This window comes from Phalacrocorax aristotelis, chromosome 4 (assembly GCF_949628215.1).
Source record: "Phalacrocorax aristotelis chromosome 4, bGulAri2.1, whole genome shotgun sequence".
Taxonomy (NCBI): domain Eukaryota; kingdom Metazoa; phylum Chordata; class Aves; order Suliformes; family Phalacrocoracidae; genus Phalacrocorax; species Phalacrocorax aristotelis.
The window spans coordinates 5,568,633-5,585,293 of record NC_134279.1 but is presented as its reverse complement, the minus strand read 5'-3'; the positions used below and the strand labels follow the sequence as shown (position 1 = coordinate 5,585,293).

The 16,661-nt window shown below is 39.4% G+C and overlaps 1 protein-coding gene across 2 annotated transcripts in view; it reads right to left on the bottom strand.

The window, feature by feature from the left end:
• LOC142056008 (bifunctional heparan sulfate N-deacetylase/N-sulfotransferase 3) overlaps positions 1-16,661 on the bottom strand; it is a 75,665-nt gene that overhangs the window by 52,228 nt on the left and 6,776 nt on the right. For both annotated transcript variants that reach the window (XM_075090142.1, XM_075090143.1), the window contains exon 2: positions 14,277-15,399. In XM_075090142.1, coding sequence (XP_074946243.1) covers positions 14,277-15,257 — 981 coding nt within the window. In that variant the 5' untranslated portion in view covers positions 15,258-15,399. The remainder of the gene's footprint in view (positions 1-14,276; positions 15,400-16,661) is intronic.

The following is a 16,661-nucleotide window of genomic DNA, read 5'->3' as shown; positions in this document are numbered from 1 at the left end:
TTATACTTTCCCCTGGATTTTGCTCAGATAGGATTCAACAGAAAGCCTGTTGGTTCTTGCAATTTTGCCTAACACATTATCTACTTATGAAACACCAGGTGTGAAGAGGTAAATTCTCAGAGCATAACAGAGTCCAAAACCAAAGCGACTCTAAAACGCATTTTAAATCTGGTCATATTTATCTAGTTAAGTTCTTGTGATCTGGTGATTGTTATGAGCCAGAACAGCGGGAAATGAAGGTTTGTTAGCCACAACACAAGCATTCAGGTAGCTGTACTGCAAAGTCACACACACACACCCCGCAGCTGCCTCAGCTCCGAGCACGACAGGCCATCTCTCAAGGGTAACAGAGTAGTTCAGATCCTGCTCCAGTTCACTTCTGGGCCACTTTATTGTGCCTGCTTAGTCTGGCTTGTCTCCATTGCATCCCATCAGCAGTGGATAAATTGTGAGAGTTGTTCACTGATTCATGTAGACACTCGTCTAGCTACCAGTCAACATTAGGCCTCAAAAACGTGGCTTCAAACAGTATCCTCAGATGAAAAGCATTTATACCCCTGCACCCCCTCAATACACAGCCCACTCTTTTGCGGCTTCAGAACTTGTTTGGCAGGATGCACCATATTTTGTCATAGAAGTGAAAACAATGGCATGACTATTCAGTCTAACGGTGCATATATTTTATAGTCATCCAGCTCAGAAAGAACAGAAGTTTTTATCCAAGCTCCTAGTACCACATTCATTATCAACAGCATGTTTGCTTCTTATTTAATGCTTCCCTACACACCAGCTCCAGCTTTACCTTTCACTACAGTCAACATGCACAGCCAGCAGAGTCTGGCTGGAGGACAAGGACTCCAAGCAAGACAGTCCTCCGCTGCATGGGCTGGCCATGATTGTCCGCTACGGCAAAGCCTGTGCTCCCTTATCCATCGCACCCTGTCTCGTTCTGCTCCGTAGGGTGCTTTTACCCTCTTTGGCAACGTGTGCCGCTGAACGATGAAAATATCGAGAAGGTTCAACACCAGAAGAACTTCTAGGCCTAATCGCTCAGCAGCAGAGGCCACAGTGGCCACACCTGAATGCACAGGAAACTGCAAGCTGGATCACTACACCCGTCCCACTCTGAGTTTGTCAGTGGCTACATTACTCTGTCCAAAATGCCAACACTTCTAGAGAGCAATTTAGATTTCGGGTTTACCTCTGCACCTACGACTTGCATACAAAGCAAGAAATTTGTTCCATAAAACCTAGTTTCCTATAGATTTGTTTCCCAAATTGCTGCTCCCACAGAGCAATAGCCTGCACTCCCTTTCACGCCGCTGCCTAGGACCCACCCTCCCCATCAGGTCTCCAAAGCAGCCACCTCCTTTGCTTCACACTCTGCCCCACACGCCCCGTCTAGATGAAAAAGGGACAGTATGTGCTATCGCTAGCTCCGAGACACAGCATGCAGGTTAGCCAGGGGCAGGTCAAAGTGAAGGATAAATGCAGAGCTCACTCTGAAACCTCTGCTTCAGTGCTGACACTGCTTTGTATGCATGTGTTATCCCATGCTGAACTCCAGAATGCCAGCAGGAATTTATTTTGCCTTGAGAACTGCCTGTTTCTGTCACGTTGGACTGAATCTGGCCAGCAGGTCCAAACATCATTATATTGATCATAGAATGGTTCGGGTTGGAAGGGACTTTCAAAGATCATCTAGTCCAACCCCACCTGTCATAGGCAGGGACACCTTCCACTAGACCAGGTTGCTCAAAGCTTCGTCCAACCTGGCCTTGAACACTTCCAGGGATGGGGCATCCACAGCTTCTCTGGGCAGCGAGTCCAGTTCCAGTGTCTCGCCACCCTGATTGTAAAAAATTCCTTCCTTATGGCCAATCTAAATGTATCCTCTTTCAGTTTAATTGCTGGACTGACAAAGAGGGACATCAAAGATGCCAGATTTCTTTAGGAAATGGAAGTAAAAAATGGGGTGGTGGTGTTGTATACATTGAACTCCAACAGTCTGTGAATATGGCCTTCCAATAAAAGGTCAGTCTTATTTTTTTCTTCAACTTCAGTATTCTCTGGACCTCAGTGCCTGAGCCTGGATAAACTAAGACTCACCTGTCCATGTAAGCCCTGAAGCCTGCACTTCCTGCTCACCAGATTTTTAAATAAACAAGATTTCAAAGTTTTGTCTACATCATTATATAGATGATCACAGCTCAACAGTGGGTAGCATTTATCTATTTTTCCAGAGCATACAAAATTAAAAGCATTTAAATTTTTACAATATTTTGCCAGCATCTAGAAAGCCATCACTGACTAACAGTGGCTACAACTACATTATAAATCTGTTACGTGATCGCAGGAAATCTCAAGTCCACAGACCAAGGTATTACCAGCTGCTACTTAGGTAACGTGAAAGAAATGTTGGACACTACAAGCTATGTTTAAAATGTTGGTACCAAAAAGAGAAACACTTGGCGTTTGTTTATACTTCCCCCCCCCAGTAAGACTAAAGCTTCTAGACAAGCACAATATTTGTGTTAATGCTTAGTTTTACATACCAGAGAACAAATAAAGTGCAAATAAATGAAGACTCAAACCCTCTAAATTTTATATAACCCACAACAGAGCTGGTTGCTCTCCTTGTTTAGTAAAGCACAACAGTGTTACCACATCACTGGCACGTTAAGTGAACTGACTACTCCGCAGGCTGGGCAACACGCCGATGACACAACACATTCACAGATGATTCTTAGGTTTGTGCCTTTCTACCTTTGTCCCTAAGTTTGGGATGAGCTGAGGCATACTAAAAGCTCTTTATCTCTCTAAGCTCCACCTTTGACAGAAAAAAACCCCAACTCTTTGACCAAGATGATTTTAATTTTCTTTTTCTACCTGAAAGCTTCATGTCAGAAACAGCTGAGAATTCAGCGTTCAGCTTGCTCACAAGCTAAGGGTCACAAATATTTCTTTTTTTTTTTTTCTCCTTCTCTCTGTGAGTAGTTCTAAAGTTGCTGAATGAAATCCCCCTGCTACACCAGCATGAAAGAAATGACAGGAGAAAGCGAGCGGAGAAGCTTGCATAAAATAACAGATTAACTTTTCTCAAAGGCATTTTTTTTACAATTACATGCAGTCAACACAGAAAAGACATGATAGGAACTTAATTCAGGTTAATGAAAACGTGGACAGTTTCATTGACTCCTACATAGTACCTAGTCTAAGGGATATAGTTCAGCAAAAAAACCCCAAGACTTTAGTAAAGCATGGGACATTAACAAAAGAAACGAGGGGGAATTGATTTTGTTAGAAGTGTAAATACACACCTTTCCTGTTTTTGCACGAGTGTTTGCATTTCTAGAAGACAAGATCACAGAAACTAGATCTACATAGATAAATATCTCAGCTGGCCAAATTCTACACTTGCAGACTCAAACCGACACACAGGAATCCAAACTGAGCTCTGCATTTGATTATACTGTAAGAGACTGAGAATACATCTTAGTACAAATTCCCTGCCAACATTATATTCCTTCCAAAAGCATATTTCATACCCTTTTGCCAAATCTAATTTTTAAAGACTCGCATAATTCTTTCACTTCCTTTTGGATATTAGCCTCTATTCTGCCACTTTTACTGGCTATTCAGCCTACACTTAAATATCTCCCTGCCTTAACGTTAAATATTTTTTTCCATCCTCACAGTTTATACCCTGCAGACATCAGCAGCCTATTGCTTTCTGCTTTGGTCATCATTACTTACTGAATCCGTTAGCCTCTATTTTTTCATTTTTTGCCCAGACATTTCCTGGCTATTCTGGTGTCTCTAAACATTCTCTAAATATTTCTCATCAAATGGTGTAGAACTAAGCACAATATTCTTTCTTGATAATAATTTAATAATAATTCTTTATTATTAAGAAGCCTCCTCAGTCAGTAAAATGAAGTACTTTCCTGATGTAAAATGGTATTTTTCATAGTCAGCTTACAGTACAAATGAAGTATATTTTAGTATTCATCTTGTTTTTAGGATATTTTCAGGATTACCATTTTTATAATTTCCATTACCTTTAACAAAGGCAATGAGAAAGGCCAAGGCACAAGAGAAACGTTTTGCACCATAAAAACCCCCACTTTTTATATAAACACAATATTATCTTTCAGCCTCCTTTCCAGTTCCATTAGTTCATAGTTCCTATCAAAGGCAACTCTGAGTTATCTTTAGTCCAAGTTCGCTTTAAAATGGGAGCGGAGACACTTGGGTTATTCCCAGGAGTGCTAACCCTGAAAGGGCAAGTGAATGGGAGCTTGATATAGAGCTGCATGGCTTATTAGCTCCACAAAAATGCAACCGGTGTTCCCAGACCTAACCTGTTACCTCTGTGCAGCACGGCAGGGCCTGTGTCACATCAATTTACTGACTTGGGTTGGAATGAATCCATGGAGCCTTTCACTCTGCACCGACTTTTTATTCGACCTTGCCACTATTTGTGTTTTCAAAGGTATTGTAGTATAATTTTTGCAATATAAAATGGTATTTAATTTTTAATTCCAGATATAAAACTACAATTTAAGGAGCAATACTAGCTCATCTCCAGATCTGTAAAGTATCAGAAGGAATCTCCTAAGGAGTAAATATTTTTAAAAATTGGTCATAACTTTTTTATGCTCTGTCAAACATGATTTTAAATAGGGAGTAACACTTCTACCTTGTTGAAGTGTTGAAGTTTGCACAGAAAAATAAACTGGAATTGGAAATAGATAGAGCATTGTTATTCCATGAGGGATTAGATATATGCTGTCAACCAACTGCTTTTCTTTTACTTTGTTTTGTAAACATAATCCAAGAATCAGTCATGTAGTTGCATTGATTTCTTGCAGACTCAACAGGTTAAGTTCCCATACAGCTCTTCTGTAAAAGACGCTAATGAAATACAGTCCTACTTCTACCCTCAGGAAGGCCAGACTGTGCCTTCTTGATGTGACTGAAGATCAGGAAGGAGGCAGGCCCAGTGTTGGTATTGTGTTTTACAGTTAATTTCTTTGATTTCTAGATCTGTCTGCAGTGTGTTTTTTATTTGTTGGAGGTGAAAATTTTATTCAATTCCAGTAGCAGGAGGAATTGGATGGCTAACTTGTCATCTGCAAAAGCCCAGAATAAATCTTGCAGCAGCCACTAGTACGGTGATGAATCTGTACAGCTCTGTGGTAAGCTGCAATTGCATTATTACTATTTGTATTATCAAAGTGCTTTTTAAACAAAAAGCACAGAACAAAAACAGCCTCTGACCAAGAGAGCTTCCAATCCAAAGAAAGAGAATGGCTGACAGGATAGCTGAGGGATACACTGCCAGCAGGGTGCAAAGTAGTTTCAGCACATAACTGTTCTTAATTATGCCTTCAGGCATGCCACAGACAGAGCTAGAACCCTGGCCCAGGTCCGGTGCATTAACTTCGTAACATCTACATCCAGGAAGTGCCTTCTCTCAACTTCCATCTTCCTTTTGCTCTCTGAACGTTGTTACTCAGTGAACAACAAGAAGCAGCTTTTAAAATACTAATCTTGAAACTCTGAAAAAGCTTTTTCAGTGGAGACACGTTATCCAGTAGATTTGAACATCTTATAGTGCACGCTAAGGTTTTGATCTGCCTTGACACACATTTCACTTACTTGATAAATTTTGGAATGGCAGGTTTTGCTTTCATGGCTGGATGGATCAACTCAAACAGGGCCAAGCTTAGGTTATATTGACAGTACTGAAAGTGTGCAGGATCACCTGCATTTTCATCTCATCCATGAAAATACTAATGTCCATTCTTAAAGTATAAGTTTCTGAGAAGAGAGAGGAAGACTGAACTTGCTAACTACCTAGCTGTGTACCAAAAATGATCACTGAAGGCTGGCTCACTGGGTGGACATAAGCATTTGTGTGGATTTCTTTGGAAGGGAAGCTTTGTGCTCAAGTGTAAAGATGTCTCTGCATAATAAACTAAGTCAAGGGAAAAAGCAGAAACAGCCCACTTGATCTCAAGTGAGCGGAATTGCTTAAGTTTGAAATAAAATAGATCTTACATCACACAACTCCATTAAGAACAGGAATCAGAATACAACAGGCAGACACCATCGGTAAGAGAGTTCATTCAGCCTAAGGATAGCAAAGTATTCACCGCTACAGAGAAACGTGGGGAATTAAAAAGTGGAAAAAAAACCCCCAAACCTGTAATTTTCTGGAAAGATGTAGATGACTGCATCCATAGTGCACATCTGCGTATTTGGGAAATCAGCACTGGATTCATAGAAGCCATGGTTTCTTTACTTTGGTTCTGTCATGAAGACAGACCAAGGACCAGGGAGGATGTAACCAACAGTCAAATCTGGTGCTGGGGTAGAAGATCTTGAAGCAAATCATTCTCATCGCCCTTGAAGATCTCATGAGATTCAGTATGCTGAGAAGCAGTTTCTGCAGCCTCTTTGACAACAAAAAAAAGCTGTAACTGAGATGGATTTTCCTTCTCTTTGTTCCCTGCCACTGAATTCATAATAGGAAGAGATGGCGCAACCCTTGAAATATTACTGCTTCAAGATTTATGCTTGCATGAAATTATGTAGAGTCACAGCGTTTAAATTTAAAGGTTGGGGAAGGGGGAGAGAGAGATTTGGTTACTCCAGGATTGCAAAACTAAGCAGAAGGAAAAAAAAATCACTATAAACAACTTTATGATTAGTTATCTGCCCCGTCCTTCTGAGATATCTGTTGTCTTAATGCTCCAGAGAACTCTGCACTCAGCAGCTAAGTTTCTTAGCAGTCAATAAATACAAATGAGGGAGCACGGGGCAGTACTGGTCTCCTGACCTAACCCTCCCATGCAAGACACTTCTGAAGTGCAGACTGTGCACACTTGTGAACATGCAGAACTTCCACAGGATTCCTTTGGAACATAAAATACTTGGCATCTTTTGGGCCCAGGTGCACAAACAGGTAGGAAAACAGATACACAGAATATTATCCTCCTTAACAATAAAACACTGCTTTGCTAAAGGCCTCAAAGGCTGCAGCACACCAGTATTGAGTTATAAAATTCTATGTCTAGGACCTGATGACTCTCCTAGGTTCATTGGAGCTAAGGACTACCACATCCAACTGCTTTATTTTTCCAAAAATTGATTTTTCAGGAAGAACAACTCCAAAATACCATTGACAAAACAAACCAGGCGAGCCATGAATTTCAGCAAATGCAGAAATAAAAAAAAACACCGAACTAACTGGAATGGAGACTGAAAGTTTCAGTTGGTTGACTTGAAGTTCCTCGTAGCAGACACAGCACTGGCACTGTGAGCCTCCTCACACTTAAAACTGCTAACAGGAATTGACTCAGTGCTAGAAGGAACATCCACTGGTCAATCAGTGTTCACTTTCTTTCACGTTTTCCATGTAGAACAAGATGGCTTAGATACACAGCACCCTTTTCACAGCTGCTGTGCCGGAGAAGCCTTGTATAAGGGAATGATGTGCAGAGTTGAGCCAACTAGTAAGAATGGGTAAATGTAGTTATCATTTTGGCACAAGCAGGGTTTCTTGCGTAGCTATAGAGGAGAATGCCAGCACTGCTATTTGACATACACGCTTTCTTTACAGATTTCCTATGGAGGGCCATGCTCATCCCACAGCCCCAGGGAGGTAGGCAGCATTGTGAATGCAAACATTTCTGAACCTCGGTCCTTCCCACATATAACACACATATGTGTGTATCAACATAAAGCATGGGCTGGGACATTCACATACACAAAAAAGGCGGACTCCTCTCCATTTGCCTGGCAGTCCACAGAGACATGATGTAGAACTTGGCTATTGTAGACACACAGTTTCCATGCAAGGTTTTTGTCTTCATACACCACAGATAAACTGTAAAACTTAATGGTGGCACCAGGCTTATTCCATGGGGTTTGGTGGTACCTACGCAGGTGCAGAACAGGAGGACGAAGCACACATGGGATTGCCGGCATTGCTGTGGCAGTCCCAAAAGTGTTGTACCTGAGGCAGATCCGGCTCTCCCGCGTCTCCATCACCCCTCTGCAGCCACCCTCCTCTGGCCAAGGACTTTTATCCAGCTTGTTGTTTCAAACATCAGTATGCTCCTTTTAAGAAGGAAAGCTGGGCTGTACTGAGCAGCAGTTGTATCAATCATACTAGATTAAAATTCACCGAAGTTGCTGCATAAGCCAAATTGCTTTTAGAAGTTGAATGTTAAAATGACTGGCTGGTGAAGTGTTCTATGTGCTGGTGGCAGCCCATAAAATATATAAAACCATTTTCATAACTTGTTTTAAAGTTATATTTTTAGTTCTGAGATCTAATTCTAATTTCTTCTACCTCACAGCGCGCAACACACCACACTACCATATTGTAAACAATGCACTCAAGAAGTTAAATCAGTCTTCCTAGGGCATCAGGCAGCTACAGATACACCACAGTTAATAATATTCCTGTTCTTTGCCTATTTTTAAGAATATAATGTACTTTTTATTATTTCAGCCAAGTTAATATAAAATACCCTAGGAGCCTCAGGTCAAATTAAGAAAGTGTTTATGTACACACACAGTAAGCACATTGAACAACGGCATAAAGGTACTACGGCTAATGGATTGGGAATTTAGAATTATTTATCAGAACAAAAGTTCTTAACGGTTAATTCATTATGTCATTTGAAGAGCTGATTAAAAAGATTTTTTTAATCTCCCCAAAGGAAAGATTTAAGGCTCAGTGCAACTGAATAGATGCAAGTATCTCTGGTGGTTCTGCAACTGAAATGTTTGATGACACATCTATCATTTCTTTACTGATAACCTTCTATATGATCCTATAGATAAGGAAGCAATTAACTTACAGAATTAGACCTCCTCCTGTGACAGGAATCATCCTGTGTTTTGACAGTTCAGGCTTTCTGGCACCTTTTAACCATTCAGCCTTAACATAAAATATATCCAAGCCTCTCTTCTGAGGCAAATATTTAGGTCATTCCTATGCAAGAGTAATTGAAAAAGATACACCACTGAATTTTTTAAAAATATACATCCAAGCTGTATGCTTTACCATGGGAAGTTCTGATTTCTTTTCACATACGCTACACAGGGTGAAAAGACACTTAATGGGTTTTAAACGACTGTAGTAATTTAAGCTGTGCTAACTAATGTGGATGAATTTGTAGTACAGTGAATAAACAATTAGTTCTCAGGGGAGAAATCTGTTGTTAAACAAAATTAGATTATCTTAAAATGAAAGATCAGGCGATCAATGCACTAAGGAAATAACAAAAAAGGGACAGCACTGGCTTTGGAACCTGAAAGAAGATTGACCTGACCAAATGCAAATATTTATATTTGATCTTAGTCACTCTAAAAACATTTTATGAACAACAGAAACAAATACATACTTTTTAAGGTGCAATTCACTTAACCAGCGCCTGCCTAAAGACGAGCTATTTTTCTGTGTTGTCTGCTATGGAAAGTTACAGGACTAGCTCCGATATAGATGTCTACATTATAAACTTCAAAATCTGGGCAAGATGACAGACACTGCAAGTGAACGAGACTAAAATGCTATGAATTTATTCTTTCTGGCTACATCCTCTCCATTATCAGAACACTGTTTGGCACAGACAATACGCAAAGAGGATAGTTCTTGTGGTCCAATTCTTCAATGACTAATACCAAAAGATGGCAGAATCAAGCTTGTATTGGCCGTTTCAATGCACATATACTAACAGATGCATTGTCTATGCGCTCACAAAATAAAATGGATAGAAAGGTATATCACCCCCCTCCCAATAGTGGATGTGGTTAATATGAAGCTTTTCCCTTGGCAATTACAGAAGAGTAATTACGAGTGTAGAAAAAGATTAGGTTTACATGAGGAAAGCAGAGAGATCCCCATCCTGACTTCAATTCAAAATGTCTCTTTTGAAAAGCACACAAAGGACAAGACAGTCAAGAGGAGATCACACAGCTAATTATTTGGAAAAAAATAATTTTCAGTGTTCTAATTTTTCATTTTGAAAATGTGATCAACTGTCAAGGAAATACAGAAAGTGCTTGTACTGGGGAAATGAAGGAATAGGTAGACCAACTTACTGCCTAGACCACCAGCACTTCACAAACTGCCAATAGGCAAAAAAACCACACCAAAACATTGTTAGTTTTCCACCTATTATCAGATGCTTTTCCCTTGGAAAAATCCCAACACTTTAGAGTAATAAAAATTTCACAAAGAGTAACTGTAACAAAAAAAAAAAAAAAAAGAAAAGAGGTATTAAAATACTAGACCATCAGCCAGGACAATCATGGCCTGTTAAGATAAACTTACAGGATATCTCTACATATTTTCTCTGTATGTCCATTTAAGTGAATTATTTGCACTGCACAGGCTCTTAGTCTTCTAAAAGACACAAGGAAAATAAAATATAACATTGTCACAGCATAATGGTCCCTTCTGCCTGACAGACATTAGGTGAGGAAAAAAAGTTACGGAAAAATGAACATTGAGGTGACATTACCAGGCTTACTTTCAAAGTGGGAGGCAATTAGACTATGAAAATGTTCTTTTCCCTTATTTCTACTATACCAGAGGAAGGTAAAGTAAATAAATATGAAGATGGATGGTTATTGTTGATGCACAGTGACAGCTACTCAGTATGTTACACTGAAGAACTATGTTCTATCAGCCCAGATTGTATACAGTGACAAGCAAATCTGTAACAATCAGATAGCCTAAAAATCTGAAGTACAGTTTTAAGTTGTTTGGGTCTTTTTTTTTTTTTGTTGTGTTTAATTGAAGATGCTATGGTGAAACTAGAATAAACTTCATCTGTTGTTTAGTAAAACTATTAGTTTTATAGGATTTAGGTTGATAAACTATGTCAAAAGATTTTGAGAAGGGCCCTTTACACTTGTGTCCCTGACACTATAGATACTTAAGCTGAAGTACCACCACTTCTGCACCTCTAAAGATGAGGCAAATACACTCATTTCAGAGGGTTTGCTTTTGACTGGACCTCTTCTGAGGGCAACGCATAATCCTGATCAAAAATTACCACTTAACCTTATGATAGCAATATTCATAAGCGCTCAACTCCAATTCACAAACTTTAAAGGAGAGGGCAGTTTAGCCTAACAACCAAACGTTAACTCTTCTGGGCACTTTGCAAATACCATTCAGGTATCTGAAGAAGAAATTATCCTGAAAACCTGGTCTTACATTCAGTCAGGATCTCCCGCCTTGGAGATAGTCAAAAGGTGCCCGGACATGGCCCTGATGAGCAGGGGCGTTGGACCAGAGGGCCTACAGAGGTGCCTTCCAGCCAGAGCCATTCTGTGATTCTGTGAATTGCAATGTAAGAACTACCACGTACTTCTTCAATTCTAGAGGAAATCTTTTGTTTGATGGCCCTCTCTTTAAGCTCTTGCAAAGAACGAACAGTAGAATCATAGCTTTCAATTGCTCACCTAAATTGTGCCTGAACTTTAAGGACTTAATGGATCAGTCTTTCTAAAGTGGATCTAGGTTCTCTAGGCACTCAGAGAGAAGTCTTCATGTCAGAAGACCCAAGACAAATGTTACATTCTTGAGTTAGGTAGTGAACCATTAATGAGTGAATCATTGGTTGGACTTGATAATCCTAGAAGTTTTTTCCAACCTTAATAATAATTCAATGAATATTTTTGCTAACAGCTCTGCATTAGCCCTCTGGTTTCTGAACTCTCCACATCTGAACATGCACAGGAATGAGGAGAACTGATCCTAGAGGTTCCCTGGGTGCAGGGAGCTTTCTGAAGCGTTTTAGGTTACTTTGCATTAGTACTTACTCTCAGCAAGCTCACAGTGAGTATATCCAGAAAATATTAAATAAGAGACATGTCAAATGAAATTAAAACACAACAAAGCATTACACCCATTTCTATATTGCTGGTATTTAAACTGTAAGCTTAGCAGAAATGAGATAATCTTGAGTACCAAAATTATACAGTCTCCATTTAGCAACCTATTTTCACACTTGCAGCACACAATTCTGTCACAGTCAATGCAGCAGAACTCAGTAAAACACTCCTGTTTAATAGGATGTCATTTATCTGCAAATATACTTTATAATAATGGATTTTCAACTACCACAAATTGATTTTATTTCATTCCTTCCACATGTCATTGTGCCACAGAGGATAACTCCTTTGATATTAATAGTAATGAAGATGCATTGCATCTGACAGCCCTAACAACATGTTTAATAGAACATTTTAACTTTAAGTAGATGAAGAATCAGAAGGGAACACTTTTTCAGATTCCACTGTTTCAGAACACAGTTCTGTATAAGTGAAATTATCCTACTTAAAAGTTATTTCCACTTTGATATTATTTCTATTTAATTTGACAGTTTTATTTTGGGAAGATAACATTCTGACGTACTGCAAATTATTCTCCCAAAACAATACAGCTCATCCTTTTGTATCTGCTTTAATCAAATTTGTCTCAATAACCTCCTCTTTCTGGTAAGTAATTCTGGCAATTGATCATCCTAACTTATGCTAAAATGACAATCCTAAGGTGTCACTCACAAAGAGAAACAATACAAAACATACTGTGTCAAACTGCTACTGCACAACCCAGCGACAGATTTATTCAGGCTTTATTTTACATATGCTATTACCAGAAACTGCTGCTTCTGCAGAACAGCAGGAGTTTTGCCAGTGATGTGGGTCAGACCTTATTTCTTTCCTGTAATTTGAGTTGGCACTTTGGAGATTCTCAAAACATGCTTACCCACCTAACAAAAATGCTGCCATCATATTCTATACAGAAACTCCATTTATTGAGTTTCACCTTTATTCCAGCTCGCTCATATGCAATTTGTTTGCATGAGGAAAACACCTACTTATCTAGGAGGTATATCTTTATTTATAATTGCATGTGCAGAGAATGTTTTGGAAAAGTGTATGCTGCGATTTTAAAGCAAACTGAAGTGTAACTACAAGTTCAAACCTTTTGTTTGAGGAAACAATATATGCAGGGTTACTGCAGCTTGACAAATACACTAACACTGGAAAAAAAAAAACCCTAGTTAAAAATGAAACAAAAATGACCACTGACTGCATGCAGTGCTGTCATTGCCTTTCCTTTTCCCAGTTCCTCTTTCCATTACCAAAGTTCTAACAAAACATTCTCACTTATTTTTAGCACAAACAGGGCAACAATCAGTATTTTACAGATTTTTAGCTTCTAGACCAAGTACCAGTTTTGCAAGGTGATCTCTAACCACCCGCTTTGTAACAACACTCTTCAGAAGAAGAGAGCGAGGTAAACAGCAAGAAATAATGTTAAGATGTTGCTCCCACTGACCCTAACTACCACCTCATTCTGTTGTGCTGTTTAGTGAAAAATGACCTTCAGGAATGTACAACTTAAATGTTAAAACAGAAATTGTCAGGTCATTTGGTGACAGAACAAGCTTTTAAGACCAATATTAACACAAACCTTGCTTCAAGAGCCATAAAACAGATAAGAAACATGAGATGCTGCAACCAACTCCTGGCATCTGAAACCTATTTCAAACAGCTATGAATCCAGTCTATTCTTCAACATTTATGTTGACATTTACTTTTGCTCACCACATTTACCTCCTGCTTTTATGACTAGCAACATGCACTTTACATATGAATAGCTCTTGGGTCCAGCCCTGAAGTCCTGTGCTGTTTTCAGATGCCACTGAAGCACGTGCTCAGGTACAGGCTATCATCAGACTAGAGTTAAATGCTCTGCAATTATATTCAGAATTGTGCGTGTTGGGTGGGATGTCGTGTGTGTGAAAACACTACCGCTCTTACCCCCTTTTCTTTATCATTTTTCTTAGCAACAAGTCATCTTTAATTTCCTTTTGGGAGACTATTTTCCATATATAGTAAGGGGAAGGGAATTCAGAGGTGCCCCCCAACCCATTTATAGTACTTAACTCAGCAGTGACTTGTGTGTCACTCAGGAGAAAACAAGTGATAGGAACCAGTACAAGTAAACTGCCCAGACTCACCTCCAGCCTGGAGGTTGAAGGAACTGCTACACCTGGAATCAGTGACTACTCAAAGCCAAGCAGACAAGCTTCTCCCTCAAGGCTCAAACAGTTTGCATTACTACTTACTGATCTGCATCCTCGATGAGTTCCAACTATTAGTAACTATTCATTTTAAAGAGAAAAAAAATGGCACTTTGCTGTAACGACCGTTAGTTTGTGCACATACTTTACCTGTACATCGTTGGTGTTCATTCTTGTTCCCTCCTTCCCAACGAAGATGTCATCTATGTCAACCAGAATGTACCTATCCAAGGACAGTCTGAGCTTCTTTCCAGACAAGAAAGAGATGGCATCTATGAAAATCAGCTTGTGCAGCCAAAAATTCAAGTTATTGCCGAAAAGGACCCGTTGAATCCCATCATGGAGCCCCAGGTCATGAATGACTGTGGCATGGAGAGCACTCTTAGCAGCAGGTGGTGAAAGGTTTTCTGGTGTCTTTACTTTTGCAAATATCACTGGTTGATAAGCTGTATGATTAATCTGGAAAACCGCCCAGTCATTTCCAAGCAAGGGACCTTTCTCAAGCTTAGAAGATTTAGTCACATGGAGCAGTGGGGAATGAGGGTTAATGCAACAGTCCTTAATACCCAGATTGCTGTGGACATGGAAAGGAAAGCCCTTCAACTGAGAGCTCTGCAAGCTGTTCTCATTACCTTTGTGAAATCCAATAACACCTACACCATATTCTATACAGTACTTATCTAGAAGGCCTCTGTTCCAAGTGTCCATATTCGCATACTTTAGAATATTTTCATATACTATGAGAGCATACTTGCCTTTATTTTTGTCTATAAGCACTGGGAGGTCACCTTTCCCAGGTGCAATCTCAATGTGAAACTGAAATCTGCTAGATTCTAAAATGGTTATTATATCTTGGCCTAACGTTGAGTACTGACTTTCCACAAACACCAGCACTACAAGATGTGTCCTCAGGGGATCAATGGGCTTCACGGTCTTCATCTCCATCAGCTTGTAGGGCAGAAGTTGAAGATCACCACATTCCACTTCTGAAGAGATTTCTGAAAGTTCATTTTCCTGTTTGTAGCCATTATACAAGTAGTACGCAGAAATAACTATGCTCACCATACAAAAAGTGGCCAGCAAAATAACTGTTCTTTGAAAATGTCTGTGAAGTTTCATGATAAAACTCATGTTGTTTACTTGCCTTAGATTGTTCTCGCCAGCAGCCTTAAAAACAAAGATTCTCAACAACTTGTTCCAGTCCTCTGAAATATTTATGTCACCATTGCAGCACACACATCTGTCTTCCACAAAGCTTTACAGAAGGTATAGTCTAGAAGAAAAGAAAATCAGAGATTTAATTGAGGCATCACACTTGCGAAGTATCACCACACTTAAACTAACGGTGAGCAAAGAAATCGCTGCCAGACAGATACTTGGGAACTAACAGCTCAAAACTTTGATAGTTTCTTTTTGAAAGTTTGCATTACTAGAGTTATTTCTTCCTGCTCCCACCAGTGGCCACCTGCACTTGAATGTCTCTAAATCTCACGGGCTCCTTACCCCAGAAGATCAAGTAACAGAGGGTACACACAGGAGGCGCTGAAGAGCAAGATACGGTGGCAAAGAACTCAGTGATTTTCTGAAAATTTTTTATCCAAAGATAAAAGTTAACTCCAAGTAGACAATTGCTGACAACCTAAAGATTGAAGAAAATTCATAACCTTCCTCCTTCCAGCCCCAAGAAGCTGGGGGAACATCAGTCTACATGATTAAGATTCTGCCTTATATTCATTTTTTAATAACCAAGAAGTTGTTAACAAAACACGCACATTTCAACTGTTGCGTACATACATACTGATCTACTCTGTATTCCATGTATTATAGGAGGATTTTTAAAAACAAAGCCTCACTTCTTCCTGCACCATTAGAAGTAAACAAATAGCATTTTACTGGACCGTGCACTGTTTTGCGAATCATTGGAAGCACTTCGTATTTCTTTGTATTAAAAAAAAAAAAAGCATAAAATAGTCCAGCTCTTATACTTGAGAAAAGAGAGTAATAAATCAAAAGCTAACTTAAGTGGCAGATCACCTAAGGATATACTTAATGCTTTAACTTGTACCTAAGGAAAGCAGTCATTTTTCAAGCCAACAGTACGACTGCTGTCAAAAGTTTCTAGTAAAACAGCTGAACGATGTGACAGGCATAAAATAATTAAGTGCCATAAGTTATAAAGGAAGGTTAAAAGCAGATTTTGAAAAACATACTACAAGTATGAAGATCTGGAACATGCTATTGTAGCTTCACAATGCAGTACACATCCACTCCCATTTGTAAATGGGACTAGAATAAGCTACGTGCGTAATGTTAACGTGGTCATTTCCCGACTGAGTGCTTAATCCTTCCATGCTGTTTTTTTTTTTTTTTAAATAAAGTAGGGCTTAAAAAGTGAACACCAAGGAGCTCCAGAAGTGTAACCAATATCAAAGATGAATTTTTTTCTGTACAGATAGACAGAAACAAATTTTCTGGAGAGATCATGATAACTAATGGTATGTACTCAAGCTCTGCTTTCTAGGGTTTACTAGGTTT